At 38.1% G+C, this 18900-nt stretch overlaps 1 protein-coding gene across 48 annotated transcripts in view; it reads right to left on the reverse strand.

The window, feature by feature from the left end:
- The window catches only part of ank3b (ankyrin 3b), a 167492-nt gene that overhangs the window by 125072 nt on the left and 23520 nt on the right, over nucleotides 1-18900 (reverse strand). For 36 of the 48 annotated variants that reach the window (XM_083556849.1, XM_083556851.1, XM_083556829.1 and 33 more), the window contains exon 1: nucleotides 16995-17381. The exons of 6 other annotated variants lie outside the window; for them this stretch is intronic. In XM_083556849.1, coding sequence (XP_083412975.1) covers nucleotides 16995-17060 — 66 coding nt within the window. In that variant the 5' untranslated portion in view covers nucleotides 17061-17381. Of the gene's footprint in view, nucleotides 1-16994; nucleotides 17422-18900 lie in introns of those variants that run through there. 6 more of the 48 variants (XM_083556848.1, XM_083556828.1, XM_083556854.1 and 3 more) reach the window with 2 other exon arrangements.

Here is an 18900-nt window from a genome sequence, read left to right on the forward strand (position 1 = left end):
CGGTAATTTCGCACGCATACAACAACTAGGTCTCGTACTATTTGAAATAGAAGAAGATAAATTGTTGATTACTTGCTTTTTAACAGCTACTAAAATTAAATGAATGCTAGATGATATTAGAGATGCACTGACATTTTCACAGATCCTCACTGGTACCAGTAGTTTATTGGCTAGTAGTTTAGTAGCTTTACAAGGTGGGGTCCAGGGAACCACAAGTTCCTGGCTTGTTTCACCTTGTTATTGGGAAAAATTCACATAGCTTTATTTGACTGCTTACTTGAACTAAACAATCTCATGGCAGGACTGAGGTGCAGCCATATTCTAATAATTTAGAATTCAGAATGATTTACTACCACATGGTAAAAGTTTTAAAGGTCAGCACTTGTAGTAGTGTAGAATTTCAAAAAATGTACGTTTCTAATATGACAGTTTAGAATTTATAACACTTTACCGTAGATAAAACTGTTGTTATATTGTAATAGTTTAAAACCTATAACAACTGTTACATTGTAGTAGTACAGGATTTCCAAATTGTGTACTGTTACATTCCATTGTAGTAGTTTAAATTTTAGAACTTTTCACTCTTACATTGTAGAAATTCATAATTTCAAATTGTGTATTGCTACATAGTATATTCAAGAATTCAAAACTCTGTAATAGTTCAAAACGTTACTTTGCACTGTAATAGTTCAAAACGTTAAACTTGTTGCATTGCAATAGCGTTGAATTTAAAACAATTATTGTTACACTACGATAGTTTAGAATTTAGAACCCTTTCATTTAAAACTATGTGCTGTTGCATAGGTAAGAATTTAAAAACGTTTGCCTTGACACTTAATTGAACTCTGCACTCTCTTCCTGTATTCTCAAACTATATTCATTTTAGCTTTGATTTTTTTTATTAATCTTCATTTGGATATTTATTCAAACCGGAGGTAAGAGAATATAGGCCAATTATTCTGCTATTTTAGCACACATTTCAAAAACAGGGGTTTTCACTGCCGAATTCATCATAATTCACTTCAACCTATAACATTTGTTATGTTCTTCATGTACCACTTTCAGATGAGCCAAAAGTGCTGAACATTCTAAACCAAATGAAATGGACTAGAAACCTCCTTAGTCACAGTCAGACCAGGCCTGGGCTTTGATGTCTCATGGTTTTGGATTGATTCTGTGCAGTTGATGCTCCAGCCCCACCCACACACTACACCATCTGAGCTTGCACTCTGAAGTGACTCGGCAGGTTCACATAATACACCAGCTCGTCCAGAGAGAGCAACATGAAAGCACCAGGCTTCACTCAAATGCACAGGCAAAAATAAATGATGAAGCCCACACAAACACACACACACACACACACACACACACACACACACACACACACACACACACACACACACACACACACACACACACCAATAACCTGAACAAGATCAGATAAAAAAAAACAGCACTAGATCATTATAATTAAAATGTTATAAAAGGTCATGATTTTTTTTTATCATCACTGTAATTATGTGACTTTACAGAGTAATGAACAAGTGTTATGAAAGTGTTTATGAAACATAAAAACGTAAAGAAAAAAACATGTATTGAATAAACTATAATACAATTATAATATCTTATTCACTATATGGACAAAAGTTTGCAGACACCTGACCATAAGATTGATATGAGCATTTTGAACATATCATTCCACATTTAGTTCCCATTTGCTGTTATAATAACCTCCACTCTTCTGGGAAGATGTTTCACTAGATCATAAAGTGTGCTTGTGGACATTTGGATGCATTCAGCTACAAGGGTATTAGTAAAGTCAGATACTGTTGTAGAGTGAGTAAGCCTGGGGTAAAGTCAGTGTTCCATTTTTTCCCAAAGGTGTTCATGGACTATGCATTATTTGGGTCTTCTAGTTCAAGTTAAAAGACAATTCAATTCTACATATAAAGAAGCGAATATCATTAAAACAAATTAACAATAACTTTTTGATTTATTTATTTAATTCAATTTATTTGGAGTTTCTCCGAAACCGGGTCATGGAAGTTGCTACCAGGTCACAAGAACATTCAGGGGACACAGTATTATTGAAATAATGTATAAATACTTCTACTCTTAATTGATAATGTTTTTATTTAAATAAATTTATAAATAAAACATTTTCATTGATAATATTTATTCATTAAAATAAAAATCAATTCGACTGGTACAATAACTAATAATTGAGTTTTCTTTTTAATAGGTCATGTTACTTTATTACATTATCAATGTGAATAAATTTTATTACTTCAGTTCTGTGATCTCATAAGAAAATTTGTTGATTCGAAGAATGTGGTTGTTTATTCAATACATTTACAAATAAAAGTGAACATGGACCATGCCACTAATAATAACATTAACCTTCAGTACTGTTTACGAATGTAAAACCATGCTTGAAAAAAAGTATTTACATAATCGAGGACTTTTAAATGCAAACAGCTTCAAGACTTCATTTTAAGTGTCTATATTCTCTTTAAATTGAGTTTAATTTGACATGCTGAAGCCAGCTGGAAACTAAAGTTACCCCCTGATTGATCTGAATGGGCAATTTGAAAGAGCTTTGAGTTTTGTGTTTGCAAAATTTGATAAAAAACTGAGTAGTCCTATATACTATTCGAATAAAATTTTGTGGACACCTGACCACAAGTTTCGTATTAGTTTTTTTTTTTGGTTTTTTTCTATTTTTCATTTAACCCCCTTTTGCTGTTATAATAACCTTCACTCTTCTGGGAAGTTGTTCCACTAGATTGTGGAGTACTAATAGCTCTATAGCAGGCCACTCAAGATCTTTCACTCGGAACTATGTATGCATATCTTCATGGAGCTCAATTTGTGCCCAGGGGCTTTGCTAGAACATGTTCTCCACTCCACTCCAGGGTCTCCACTTTTCCCAGTGAAGGGAAAATATAATGCTCTTACGTCTAACATTCACTTCTTTCTGGATAAACATTTGAAGGAAAGAAATGTTTATGCTGATCAGGGAGAAGTAGCTGTGAGTCGGTTGGCCCTGCTGCTGCCCCCTGTGTAAGTGTGACGGAGATATACTGGGCATCTCCAGCAGGCATTGTACCAGCCCTGAGCACTGGGAATCAGACAGCAGGACCCCGAGCACCTACATATGGGCTCCTGAGAACCGGAGACGGCACCTTGCCAACATCTGTCTCTTCCAAAATGGGGCACATCTCTCTCAGGTTTCACTCGATTCTGACAGAGTGTGACGTGCGAGGCAGGGTGTGCGCACACACATGCACCCTCAATGCTTCATCACAGAATACACACAGAACTGCAGATAGGCTTTTCTCAGGTATCTATATAAGATATATAAGAAAAAAAATCACTTCTACAAGATATTTGTGTCGTATTAATATGCTCAGAGTAGTACAACATGACTGTATGTATTTAACTAGTGAATCTTTCAATCAATTCATATTAAAAAAAATTCCCCAGCATTTTAAGATTTGAGTCTGCATTAACATATATAATCCATTTTTACACAGCATGCTCAAATATAAAACCCTGTAAGGATGTTGTCAGCTATCAGCACGCTAAAAACTACTTCAAGGTGGTACTGCGAATGATCAGAAAACAAATAAAAAAAAAGTTTGATTGATGTGAATGTGGTAAAAACAATTATGAGAAGTCTCAGCCTGAAACACCTTTCACTTTCATTTCTTCTTACTTCCTCCATTTGTCTTTAGTATCCTGGGAGCCTGATTGTGATGTACAGTATGATTATACTATGGAATTAACAGCATTTAATCACAAAGCACCATGAATGTAACGAGTTTACGCTCTCGTTCAAATCTAGGGGTAGTTTAGACTCATTACCAGCAATTCCAGATGAACAGAATGACATTTATGATTCCCTAGATCATGCAGTGATATGATACAACAAATTTGCAAGAATACACTGTATGGACAAAAGAAGTGGGAAGTTTTCCAGCCATATTTGATACTTCCTAACTGTTACCACAAAGACGGAGGAACACATTTACGATATTTGGCAGATGCCCTTATCCAGAGTGACTTATATTTGTTATACAGCTGAACAATTGAGGCTTAAGGGTCTTGCTCAAGGGCCCTGCAGCGGTAGCTTGGTGGTGCTGGGATTTGAACCCATGACGTTCCGAAACAAAGTCATCCTACCCACTGATCTACCCCTCCCCCCTAGGCACCCTAGGTACCCCTAGGCACAATTGTATAGAGTGTCTTTGATTGCAGTAACATTAAATTTTCCCTTCGCTTGTTCTGATATAATGTATATAAGGTCTGACCTCAACCCTACTGAACACCATTGGGAATAGTGATTGCACCCCAGGCCTCCTTAGCATACCTTAATCCCTGACTTTACTAACACCCTTGTGGCTGAATGTGCACAAATCCCCACAATCACACTCCAAATCACACATCTAGTAGAAGATCTCCCCAAAAGCAGGTTATTGTGACAGAAAAAAAGGGAACTGAATGTGGAATGGGATGTTAAGAAAACACATACCAATCATATGGTCTTGGTCTCCACAAACTTTGTACATATAGTGTATTGCCTGCATTGATAGTTTTCAGGCACCGGTCCACATACAACATTTCATAGTCCTTTGTCCACTCACACTTTGAAAAAACAGTCATTTAAAAGGCAGGGTCTTTTTCTGTGGTTTTGTGCCCTGAGTGCACTCAGGGCTAATGCTTAGTCACTTACCATTAGGTTGATTTGAAAGCAAAGACAGCACCCAGTTCAGACTCACCATAACAATGCCTGCAGATATACACACTTGCATGAAGACTTGCACTGCTAGTAGCCAATAAGATATAACTTGTGTATGTGTGTCCCTGGACAATTCTGACATCCCAAAACACCTCTTCATTCTTAATAACCTCAACGCTGGTTCACCGAACAAGCAATTTGCTTTTGCCTCAATAATTACACTATACACAGACGAGCTGGAAAACATGGGATATTTCATCACAACATGCATCATTTTATTATTCCACTGATAAATCATATAATAAGCAACTGACTGGCCATCTGGAAGTTTATTTTTATGTAACTTGTTTCTGTTTCTGACTTTCTCATGTTAAATTGTAGAAATTATACATTTCTGTACTAAAATAAAAATAAAAATTATATATACATACATACATACATACATATAAATAAATAAATAAATATATATATATATATATATATATATATATATATATATATATATATATAGAGAGAGAGAGAGAGAGAGAGAGAGAGAGAGAGAGAGAGAGAGAGAGAGAGAGAGAGATAGATAGATAGATAGATAGATAGATAGATAGATAGATAGATAGATAGATAGATAGATAGATAGATAGATAGATTTCTTCTCTTCTTTCAGCTGCTCCCATTAGAGGTTGACATAGAGGATCACTGTCTCCATACCAACTACCTGCACATTTTCGCTCACCACATCCATAAACCTCCTCCTTGATCTTCCTCTTTTCCTCCTTCCTGGCAGCTGCATCCTCAGCATTCTCCTACCAATAAACCCCATGTCCCTACTCTGCACTTGACCAAACCATCTCCATTGGGCCTCCCTCACCTTGTCTCCAAAACGTCCTACATGCGCTGTCCCTCTAATAAACTCGTTTCTAATCCTGTCCATCGTCATCACTCCCAACGAAAATCTCAACATCTTCAGCTCTGCTACCCCCAGATCCACCTCCTGTCTTTTACTCAATGCCACTGTCTCTAATCCATACAACATCTCAGGTCTCACCACAGTCCCATAAACTTTCCCTCTTACTCTCACAAATACTCTTCTATCACAAATCACTCCTGCTATCACTCTTCTCCACCCACTCCACCCTGCCTGCACTCTTTTGTTCACTTCTCTAACACACTCCCCATTACTTTGCACTGTTGACCCCACGTACCTGAACTCCTCCACCTTCTCCACCTCTTCTCCTTGCAACCGCACCACTCCACTACCCTCCCTCTCATTCACACACATGTACTCTGTCTTACTCCTGACTTTCATTCCCCTTCTCTCCAGCATGTACCTCCACCTCTCCAGGCTCTTCTCAACCTGCTCCCTACTCTCACGACATATATATAATAATTTCCCATCATTCTGCTCCAGCATTTTGGTGGCACTTCGCTAACGAATTAAAATGTGATTATGCATTGTGAGAGTGCCTTTGAGTGCATCTTAACTAGCTTTCTAGTTCGGCACTCAGTGCATTGTTTAGAAAGTCTGTCATTTTAAGTGCTGAAGTGCTAAATTTGGAACTTACGCTCCCTAAAAAAATTCCTTAGTCCTTTACAGGATATGACAACACAGGATATAAAACAGCTGTTATTATTGATGCAGCACTCAAATGATTATATACATTTAAATTATATGCCTCCAACCTTGAGGTAACAAATTGATGAAAAAAATGGTTGGAAAAGTCAAATGTCCCAATCCAATAAAATAAAAGTATATACATTTGATTTGAACAGGCTCTATACAGCTACATTATCAAATAGTCTTGGTTTTAAACCTGTAGTATTGATTTTCAATGAAATCCAATGAAAATACTCCCTGCTCAACCTCTGTGATGGCAGTGAATTAATTATCTGTGAGTTTACATGGGAAATACATGGGGAGAAAAAGTGTTGACACACACAATATATTGTAGCAGCGCCAGTCCTGATGAAGTCAGCACTTCATCCTTATTGCTCCACCAGAGTATATTTTAGACAAGAATTAAACTGTAAGCATTTACTTTACCACGTTATTTAACCATAGAAATATACTACAGCATAAAGGACTTCATTACCCTTTGCACAAAAGTGCAATTTTTCATGTATTATGCCCCTGGAAGTTTGCTTGGGGGAATTAACTCATTATCAGTGTCTACTTGAAGCACAAGGGCATGAGATAGAGTTGTTTTTCACAACTCCTGCTGGATAAATCAATGGTGTGAGGTGTAGTGCAGTCCGTAGAGATCCACCATAGGCTGCTGAGTGTGAAGTTTTTTTTTTTCTTACCCCAGCTCTCTCATTATCGGCTTAGAGAAGGGATAACAGCACTCTTCGGATGGTCCAGGGAGTAGATTTTTACCTCATACAGACACAAAAGCATTCAAGCATGATGGTCCCAACAAAACCGAAGCCCACGCAGGGGATTTTCAATGGGAGGACTTTAGCGATGTGTTGGGTCATTCTGAAATGAAGTGTTGGAAATCAATTGCATCGATGTGCTCTTCTAAACAATTGTTACAAAATGGATGAATTGACAAACACTTCACTCCTGTTAATCACTGTAATAACGGCAAATCTGTGCTGATATGTATGAATAATGTATGAAACATACAAACATTTATTACCCTGTCATTTTGCAGCAGACAGAAAATTTAAAGCAATATCATATGTTGCTAGGGGTAAACGTATTCAAACATTTTACAAATTTTTCGATACAGGGCTTTCGGTTCGGTGCCCATGTGTAATGAATGCAATCCTTTTTCCATGCGGAACATAGTAACAATCTGAGTTCCCTCAGGGATGTATTAAGTGGCGGACCGCAAGTTTGTTTGGTTTCTGCTTCGCACTTTGAGCGAATTTTTTATTATGAAACTTATGAAAATATACACAACACTGCCATAGGTATAAAAAATAAAATAAAATTAGCGCAGTGTCACTGTGGCTACTCACTCTGTGTGGCTAGCAACTAACAATAGCACTATGGATTCTTTAGGGTTTTAGGTCCAGCTTCAAGGATTTTTCTTCAAAAAGAAGAAAGTCCTGACAAAAGTAAATAAATAAAGAATGGAGGGAAAAAAGATATTAGTTAAAGTATGCTGAAATAAGTTAATTCGTTTTTATATCTAATATATCTATTAAATATTACATTTGAAAAACACACACACATCTATATTGCCCAAATGGGGTTTATTTAAAATAACATTGTTTTATTTAATAATTAAAGTTTTTAATTAACCAATTTAGTTGATTACTCAATGTAATCTAATAAAAAGTGTATTGCATTAAATTGATTTATTCTATTTTATTTTTTAGAAAATATTAGAAAATATTATTTTATATATTATTTAAACCAAGCAGGCATTTTTTATTAAAAATGTTTTTAAAAATGTAAACGGTTCAAACGTTGATTTTCACAGATGCTAATAGTAATACACTGCGTTAATAAAAAAACACAAGCAATTTTATGTTTTGTAATTCTTCCCTTTAACGGTAACCGAAATTTAACCGAAGCGTGACTTAAAATCCGAGGTACGTACCGAACCGTGAATTTTGTATGAATTAATAAACATGAATGATTTGTAAATCTTAGCAAAATAGTAGTCACTATTAGTATGAACAAGCAAAATTCCCACTATGTTCATTTCAACTAAAAGTACTGTTATCAAGTTGAATTTGAAAGTAAAATGTAGGACTAGCTAGCTAGCAGTTCAGACCAGACAAACAGGTGAGAAAAGATTTTTGCAAACGTTGGATTTTGTCGGTCTGTTATTAGTTATTATTAGCAACTGTTACTAAATTTGCATTGCTAGTAGACTCCATAAGATGTAGCCTGATGCTATGGTAGCTTTAGTATTTGTTTTGTAAGCCTCCGATATGTCACATAGTTGTTGCTTGGGTGTGTGCCTTGTGAAAGGCATTGTCCATATCAATTATCTACTGTCTGGTTAAATCCTTTTTCTCTTCTCAACATCAGATTTACTGAATATTAGCAAATAATTACACAATTCCATACATTTTACAGCTTTATACATGTGCAAATATAAATCAGAGTACTGTAAAGGGTTAATTAAACTGTTAATACTAAATGTAAATTGTATGTTTTATCTTTTCATTTATTTTTTTTTTTTTTTTAGTTTATTCCTTTCTGCTACTTGTTATTAAAATACTTTGTATTAGAAGAACGCTGGCTTTGGCAAATGACGCAAAAAGGTTTGGAGAGGAGGGCTTGTTCTGAGTTCAGTCTGTGCAGAGCATAGCTTTGCAGGGTTCAGGATATAGCCTTGAACGTTAGAAAAAGGACCACCCTGAGGGATTGTTTGTGCTAAGGGATCTTTTGTCTCATCCACTACTGAGGTGAAGAAGGAAAAGAAGAGACATAGGGAGAAGAAAAGCGCTCTTGACATTTACTGCTAAATATGGCAGGATATGCCAACTCGCTTTTATTCAAGATGGTTCACAATTCTTTTTTGACAAAGGTCGTTTTTAAAAAAATATATATAAATGTATAAACGTTTATGGGACACATTATTACCCTAATGTGCCTCGTCTCAGTAACGCTAGAGAAATGACTACCCAGTATAAGTACAGAATGCTATGAGCTCACTGTTTAGTTAATGGACTTTAAGACTTTAAGAACAATAAGTGTCTGGCCCTTGTAAGTTCAAATCAGTGTCACATTTTGTCCACAATCAAAGCAGCACCATAAAAAAGCTTAAGAACTGCTGCTCAAGCATCAGTGTAGCTTGGAATTTGGACCTACTGTTTTACATTAACCAGGCCAGAGATATACTGCGGCCACGTACTGCTCTCGTGAACTGCCGCCAGATTCTGCATTATGCGCAGCTTTCGCCTCAGCAGAACCCAATGTGTTGGGACAAAATGTGCAGGTTGGCAGTGAGCAGTGCAATAAGTATAGAAGCAGACACTTCCTCAATGCCTACTTTAATTAGCCATCTTGCGGAAATCTAACAAAAGAAATCACTTCATTCCTCTTGCAGGGATTATTAAAATTCAGCAAAAAAAAAAAAAAAAAAAAAGCTATAGCGATGGCAAAAATGAATTGATTCTTTAAATTAACTGCAGTTCAGTTTCTTTTTCCATATTGATCCACAGACATCATGAGACTTTTACCTACACTTCTGCGTAAGGATACATTTTTTTTTTCTAGATTTTCTACGTATTTTGTCTATTTTATTAAACTGCAAGTTAATGTACATTGTACACTACAGTGCACAATGTTCAGCAGTGCAATGCACAAATTCACACAAATACATAACAGTCTCTAGAGTCAGATTCTTGTTTTTGGCTGCCAGGAACGGATCCTAATGTGGTTTTCTGCTGTTGTAGTCCATCCAGTGTTCAATGATTTGTGTATGTTGAGATGCTTTTCTGCTTACCGTGGTTGTAAAAAGTGTTTATTTGCATTACAATAGACTTCCTGTCAGCTCAGACCAGTCTGGTCATTCCGCTATTTACCAAAAAGGTCAAGGTCAACAAATCAGTAAGTCACTGTAATATGTTTATTGTATGTTCATATCATTTATCATTAAGTAAAATTAAATGGTGTATATTTTTCTAAAAAATATTGTGTCAGAAATGGGATTATTTTTTCTTTTCTACACAAAATGTGATTGGAAAGGTTATTTTTCTGAATTCGGGATTAGTGCACTTTTGCAACACTTCATGTCTGGGAGATTTCTTTAATACAATTACTTTTGGTTTAATTACTTAATTACCGCTTAATTCCCAAAATAATGGTCTGCTCCAAGGTGGCTTCAGGCGAAAAATATTTGAGGTAATACTGAAACGTTCACATATTTGCGAAAGCCTAATCTTTTATTAAAATGTGAAAATGAATGATTTCAGCAACCAAGCATTTTATGTTTCTGAATCAAAATAAACATTTGTGTTTTCATTTTATAAAGTAATATGCTGATCTTTTTTATTTAAAATATAAGAATTAAAAACTGAGCTACATCAGGATGCTTAAAGTGATTAATTAATAGAAAGAACATTACATATACTAATCACACATTCCAGTGCTCATGTTAGTTCTCACTCTCCAGTGTTCTGTATTGTTGAAAGATTTATGATCCAACTCTTGATGTCACCCAAATGAGGATGGGTTCCCCTTTTGAGTCTGGTTCCCCTCGAAGTTTCTTCCTCATTACATCTAAGGGAGTTTTTCCTTGCCACAGTTGCCATGGATGCTCATCAGGGATAAATGCACACCATTCACCTTAAATGTTGATTTCTGTAAAGCTGCTTTGAGACAATGTCTGTTGTGAAAAGCGCTACAGAAATAAACTTGACTTGACTTAATACGTAATTGTATCTTAGTAAACTGCATTGAAATTGAATATCACTGTGTGGAAAATTCTCCTTGTGTCTGTGTGTTCCAAGTTTTGTCCCACCCCCTGAAAACATACACTCACATTGACTGTCTAAAAAGGTTCTATAGTGTTAACTGGATAGGCTCTGGATCCATCATGGCCCTGACCAGGATAACGTGCTTTATGAGAATGAGATGTGTGAATAAACACAGTTTGGAATGCAGAACTACACAAATGGGGTGAACCTCCATGTTAGGGAGGAAAGCGTCTTGCTTTAGAAGATGATAAATAGGCCATGCTTGGTGAGCTGAACATCTTTTTTTCTACCAGGTGGTCTCCATCTGAACTCTTATTACTACCTCTGCTGTCAGAGAGGGCAACAAGAAAGCCTGGGAACCTTGCTGCCAGTTTAAACATGAGTGTTTCTCCAGACCAAATGTACTATCATGTTCCACGGACACCAGAGAACCTGGGAAAGGCAAGATGAAGCGGGAAAATCAGGTCAGTTCCTGTTTGCCTGCTGCTGGACATTCCAGTTAGGATTATAAATCTGGTTCAAATCTGGAAAAGTGCGGTCTGTCAGAGCTTAAAGATGTCTGACACATTTAAACACTCTAAGAAATGATTGGCCAAAAAATGGAAGAAATTATGTAGTTAGAATTGTATGATTTTCAATAAACCAATGACCTGCAAATTATATTCATGCTGCACATTATTAAGCCATCATTGAATTAACCGGAGTGCTGAAAAGTTATATATTTGGTATTAATGTTTTTCTATTGTACTAATGCAGCATGAAATCAAAATTGATCACTTACCTAGTAAAAATTAAAAGAATTACAAAACACTGAGTGCATCGATCCAGGACACTGCCAATACAGAACAAAATGAAAAATCTATAGCATCCAGGATTTCCAAAACTCATATTACTGGGCTGAAATAAAGGTTGCAATTCTGTCCTGCAAAGTGTATGCAGAAATAGCAGGATAATGACATTATCCTGCTTTCAGAAAACTTCCAGAAAAGCCCATTACACTCCCAGTGTCCAATCCTTATTGAAGTCCTCTCATGGTTAGGCCAATGGACTCTAGAGATAATTTTGCCATTAGACTCTAATCAGTATCGATGTCTTGTTTTTGTGTGTCAATGATATATGGTGCCCAAAGGAGACCTGAATTTGACCTAAAACATAACTGTCATAAAGGATCATGTTTTTCATTGAGATTAATCATACTGACTACAAGATGTGCCAAATATGGGCTCATTGTGCATCTCCCTCCAGTCATTAATTACTTCCTGTCCCTAAATAACTTCTTCTTCTTTCGGCTTCTCCCATTAGGGGTCGCCACAGCGGATTATCCGTCCCCATACCCCCCTGTCCTCTACATCTGCCTCTTTCAACCCAACCACCTGCATGTCTTCCTTCACCACATCCATAAACCTCCTCCTTGGTCTTCCTCTTTTCCTCCTTCCTGCTGGCTCCATCCTCAGCATTCTCCTACCGATATACCCCATGTCCCTCCGCTGCACATGTCCAAACCATCTCAATCTCACCTCTCTCAGCTTGTTTCCAAAACATCCTACATGTGCTGTCCCTCTAATAAACTCGTTTCTAATCCTGTCCATCCTCGTCACTCCCAACGAAAACTTCAACATCTTCAGCTCTGCTACCTCCAGCTCTGCCTCCTGTCTTTTAGTTAAAAGACTGTCCATAAATAACTTCAAAAAAACATTTTAAGGATCCTCAGCAACTGAGGAGACACTTGTTTCCTGTGGCTTTAACATTTCGCTTCAACCTGGCTCTCTAGTTCGCTGCACTAAGCCCACTGAATTAAATATCTCATTTCAAAAGAAGAATGCTCTCAAATGAGGCAGTGAAGCATGATCAGGCTTCCAGCACGAGAAATGATGCAGCTTCATCAGGGCATGAAGATACACAGATCTGGTATGGCTGAAAACAATGTAGGATCCCCAAAAAAAAAAGTTTCATTCCAGAAAATGATTCATGATCATTAAGATAAAAAAGAGCATTTAAAGTTATGAGAACTGAAGCCAGCATAGACATGCAATCTGTCTTTGCTGGAAACATGCTGGTTCACAGTTCCAGTACTCTGCCTAAGGCATGAGTCTTCAAGCACGAAATTCTTGCGAAGCAGTAAAGCAAAGCGCCTAGCAGCCCTGTGTTTCGCCTTTATGAATGACCTGAAATTCCAAACTCTGTGTTTAACTTTTACACAACTGCACACCTTTTTTTAAAGAACGTCTTGTTGCGTTTTTTATGTTAATGCATGTGTGAAGTGATTTAAAAAGTTTTCTGGCATGGGACTCTCTAAGATACACAGGAAGAAGAATATCTAAAAACGCAATATGCTTGGCATGCATCTCAGCATAGTTCCAACACCAGCTCCGGCTTGCTGTGAGCTGCCAAAGCTCACTTCCTGTGTAGCTCTCCAATTAGAACGAGTCAGTCCGGATTGCCTTTCAGTTACATTAGAAATGCCACGCAGGGTCCAGGGTCAGGTTAAGGTTCCCAGGATGTTAGGATCATTTGAACCTCTGTGAAAAGTAAGGGCATATAGTTGTTTGCATGCACACTAGTAATCTTTTAACAATCCAACCTATGGCTTAGTTTACATTAACTGAGAGTATAAAATGACAGAAATGACAAAATTTTCGCAAAAAAAAAAAAAAAAAAAACCTAAACTTTCAGTCAGGTGTTGGATGGGAATTGACCTCATTAAATAATAAATTTACTGTAGTATTCAGCAGAAAGTCAGTCATGATATTTGTGTTGCATGAGCAACATTTGTTTTACCAATGGATCAGAACGCTTGCTCCTGAATGTTTAGCAAATATGAATTCCTATGTGATTTTTAAATAAATGATATAAATGCAATGTCATTTCACTTCTGAAGTTTGGTCTGGATAAGAGAATCTGCCTTTAAATGTAACAAAAAAAAAAAAAAACAACACAAACGGCACCATTAAAAAGCTAAACGTGCGGGCCAGACTCTCTCGCTTCTTGTTGTTATGGTAACACAGACACGAAACCTCTTACCACGCAGGCGCATACTTTAGATCCGATTACATGTGCATTTAAATTACGAATGTTCTGCTCTGAATACTGATAAACTATTGATTAGGAAGCTGTAGTCCAAATTCATTTCTACATGCGACCACAGTGGGTTAAGGACAGTACAGATGTGGACCACAAACCTGGTTCACGTCCAAATCGAAATGAAAAGGACAATGTCGGAACGCAAAGAAATATGGAAGCCTCTCAGTTCTACAACAGGAAGGGGTTTGAAATATTAAAAGGCCAGATGGTTATCCATCGCTCCAATCAGCAGCTGGTTGTATTTTGTAGAACGGGTCAGTGTGAGCGAGAGACACGACTGAGCAATATGTGGGCCCCATTATCAGACCCCACACTACTTTTCAAATAAACACAAACTACTGGTCTTTTCTTCCAGTGTAAATATTTGCAAATTGTTTCTCTTTGAAGCCATCGTCTGATATTATCTAGTCACGCTTCATGGTCTGTCTAAAAAATTCTGACCAATAAGAAATAAATGGAGGTAAATGCTTCGTACTAAAATAAAATAAAAATAGAACCCTCTTGTCAACAAGGCTTCCCAGGAACACTCGCAGTCTCTCTTTTCCGCCAGCTCTCCTTTTTCGTTCTCGCTCTCTCTTCCTTTCTCCCCGGGAGGCCCCTGGTCGTCATGGTTACAGCCATTACACACCTGCTAGTGATTCAGGTTCCTGTTCTCTGACAGAAGATGTGCGCTCGTTCAGCATCTCTAAACCAGTCAAAGGCTGGACGGTGAGCTGCGCAGGACTCTTTTGGACTCTCTGGCACTTTTTGTATCGCGCTGACCTGAGCTCAGTTTGCTTTGTTTCACTCAAAGTGTGCACACATTTGCCTGTGAGAAACCCTCCAAGATCGCGGAGCACTAGTCATTCGTACCCGATACACTGTCATTTTGCCACAGGGTGTTAAGGCAGCCTGTGAATATCATGCCAATTCTTCACATCTCTCACTCTGTTCTCCAGCCTTCTGCCTTTCTCTCGCTTTTTCTCTCTCTCGCTCACGCTCTCTAAAATGATGGCTTGGATCATCATCACGCAGCCATTTTCTTCTATCAACATGTGGGAGGGGTTGCCAGCCATGTTGACTGTCTGCAATCAAAATCAGTCCTTCAAATGTAAATGGCATGAGATTTTCTTTTTTTAATGTCACATAGAAATAAAAATGGGAAAAAAACACACTGCTAATCTCACTCTAACAGCTGGCATTGTGGCTGCACAAAAGACTTGAAACTGTTTTAGAAGTCTTTTGTTCTTCTAAATCGGTGCCATTACTGAAAGCAGTGCTTCAAGACAATGACAGGACAGGACAGGACAGGACAGGTCAGGGAGTGAGCTGTAAAAATCAGGATTTGCAGTACCATTCGCATAGCCATTGTGCTTTAACAATACGCACATTAGGAGACAAAGGAGACGTCAAAAGAGTGGGTGTCATGTCATTTCTTAGCCCTTAATGGGTCTTAATTGATGTTGCTTCGTCTGAATACGTCATTTGTGGTTTCGTGTCTGTGTTGGCTCTGCCGATAACTAAAAGCTTTCTGGAAGCAACGTCACATCCCGTCCACATCTAAATGTATAAATGTAACAATGTCACTTGTTTCAATAAGGCTGTTTAAACTAAAGGTGGGGGAAAAAAACGAGCACATCACATAATCTGCCTTTTTAATCTGAATATGTATGAAGAAGCGATCCAGATTTTCAGAGTGTTTCGCAACAGGTTGGAGTTTCACTGAGCAACTGAGTGAGGTTGCACAGAGCGCGAAGTGGAGACCAAAGCCCACAAACACGCACACCTTCACAAATGCATTCAAACCTCTCGGATGTCATATATAAACAGAATATCGGACCAGACATTATGGACATCGTTTACTATAATCCTTTGACACACGTAAAAAGCAAACAGATGGAAAAATGGTGCTTGTTACACACAAAGGGAATTCCGTGGCGTGTTCTGAAACGAGCAGCTCCGAGTACCAGGCAGTGCTGACTCCCAGAGCTGAGTCACATGAAGCTGTATTGCTAATACTCCTGAATGGCTGCAATTAAGCGGATTATACTGCCTGGGCACAAGAAAAGCAAGCAAAAGAGAGAGAGAGAGAGAGAGAGAGAGAGAGAGAGAGAGAGAGAGAGAGAGAGAGAGAGAGAGAGAGAAGGAAAGAGAGAGAGAGAGAGAGAGAGAGAGAGAGAGAGAGAGAGAGAGAGAGAGAGAGAGAAGGAAAGGGAGAGGGAGAGGGAGAGGGAGTGGGAGGCAGGCTCCACAGTGGATATATTTACAAAGAAAAAGAAAGCTTGGCATAAGCAAAAAAAAAAAAAAAAAAAAAAAAAGGTCCTATTATCTAATTCTTCTCTTTCCTTCGTGTCACTATTCCATGATGTGAGGTGAAGCTCGAGCTGTCGTTTTTATAATGTGTTAAAAACATTAAGTAGGGCAGGTGCAGAATAAATTAGACAGAAGATGAAAACTCCCAGACCTGAGGGGGCTTAGAAACAGGCTTTATTCATCTAAGCAATGAAAGCTGACCTCATATAAAACTGAGGGATGTGCGTCCCTTGTTTGCCGATTTAAGACCTTGGTTGTACCCTGCTGAACGAGGGCAGCCTCCTCAAAACAAAACCATGTCAAGAAAGAACACACCCCTTACTCGTTTTCCAGAACAAAAGAGAAGCATCTTTGACTTCTCGAGCGCTGGGTTTTCAAAAGATACAAACTTGGGAGCAAAAACAAGCATAAATGACAAACCGACGCAAGGAATCAACGATTTTGTTAGTTTTTATAAGCAATTTCACAAGCAAGTAAGTAAACAATATTTAGCAGGTGTTACCTTTTTGCCTTTCTTCTTCCGGTGAGCTGACTTGCTGTTGCCCTTTTCCTTGGCTTCCTCACTCATCTTGGGCAGGATATTTTCTCAACCACTTAGTCCCACATGTAATCAAACCCAGATGTCCATTAAAGGAACAACTACCCTGCTCTGGTTTTCAGATGCGCTCCTCTCCACATGCGCCCGCTCTCCAGCAGCACTTTAACTGCTTGTCTCTAGGTTCTACACCCTCCACAGGTAAGGAGAATCACTAAGACTAAGAAGGAAATAGAGTAATAGGAAGTGGAAGAGTGGGAATGGATAAATCCACAGTGGCTTTCTAGTGGCTGCCCACCACTTTCTGAACAGAAACCACTAGCTCTAAGGCTTCACTGGTTGCTCCACTCAGTGTAAATGGTGCTGATGGAGACACGCTCTCTCCCTAGCAGCCAAAGAGAGGGAGGGAGGGAGGAGGGAGGAGGGAGGGAAGGCAAGCGAGAGCAAGGGAGGGAGGGAGGGAGGGAGGGAGAAGGAGATAGCAAGAAATGAGAAAAAATACCCTTAGACAAATAGTGGGGTGAACACAGAGGGAGAAATTGGTGGTTAATTAATGGTTAATTAGAGCTCATTGCCAGGGATCCATTGTTCGCCGACTCCAGTTGGAAAGCCATTAGCAAGATGCATCAGGTCCTTTTAGAGCGGGAACAAGCTCTTCTCAATTCCAGCTGGGATCGCATTACCGAAGATGTTGTTCTTGCTCCAAAATGGCCACGCCTAAATTCTCAACCATTTCAAATATGGATAACTGAAGCTAAGCATATCTGTAAGTGTATCTGCGTAATGTCGTCTTCACCATAAACAGTAAAACAGAGATTTGTTTTACAGATCCTGTGTCGATGTGTTGAGCTGTGTTGAGAAACTGCTGAACATTTCTAGTTGAGGTCCATGTAGGGACAAGTTAGGGACAAATATGCAAGCTTTTTCAAAGTGGTCCTGTTTGTCGAAAAAAGGAAAGAAATGAGCTCAACTGTCACCAGTTCTTTTCAATATCTTAAAGTAGAGCAACTCACAGCTGTCAAGCTCTCGTAATTAAAATTTCATTTGATTACTGACCTCAAAATCAGGGTTGTGGAGAAAACATTAAGTAAAAGCTGAACTCACAATTTCATAATGCTACCCTGTACATACACTGGACAGATAATCATTATTGTTTTCCAGTAATTGCTTTAATAACAAAGCAGTCATTTCTTGACATAAATAAGTTGTTTTCTGTGAATCATGGCTCATTTTACGTAAACTCTCGTCCAAAAGAGTCCATTCCCAACTGTCTCCCCTTCACTTTATGAATGATTGGTATAAACTGAACTAAACCATCTAGTGACAACCTTCCAGAACCTTCATTTGTCCACCCAAAGAATTCTGCTGCATCTTTCAGCTTTCTTCTCAAAGATGTATAATTGTTTTATTAAAAATGTAAAAAAGTTTCCCCCTTAATGAATAGCCAAATGTAATACTGTGGCTGTACCAATTTGTTTTTTAAAAAGTTTCTTAAAGGTTTCTTGCAAGTAAACTAGCCAGCAAAACTCTTGATAGGCAAAGCATATGTGTATATAATGTGACGCTTACTTATTCAACTTGTTCAAACTGTGCTGTGAGGAAGTCAGGGTCAAAAAATAGGCAAAAGGAGTCAAAACAGTAGTCAAAACAAGTGCTCGTGGTCTCCATGTATAAATAGAGAACCTGTGCTATTTACCCATATTAAACTTCACCCTAAAATAGGTTTACACCGTTAATGTCGTCCTGTCACTATGCCTTCCAAGAGAATACAGTCTGCTAGTTTAATTAGCAACAAGCTCAATGACATATAGACACAAAATCTAATATAAATTCAATGAAAGTCAAAATGTCTGGTTGCTTATAATACAAAAAA

Source organism: Silurus aristotelis (genome assembly GCF_946808225.1).
Source record: "Silurus aristotelis genome assembly, chromosome: 12".
Lineage (NCBI taxonomy): Eukaryota > Metazoa > Chordata > Actinopteri > Siluriformes > Siluridae > Silurus > Silurus aristotelis.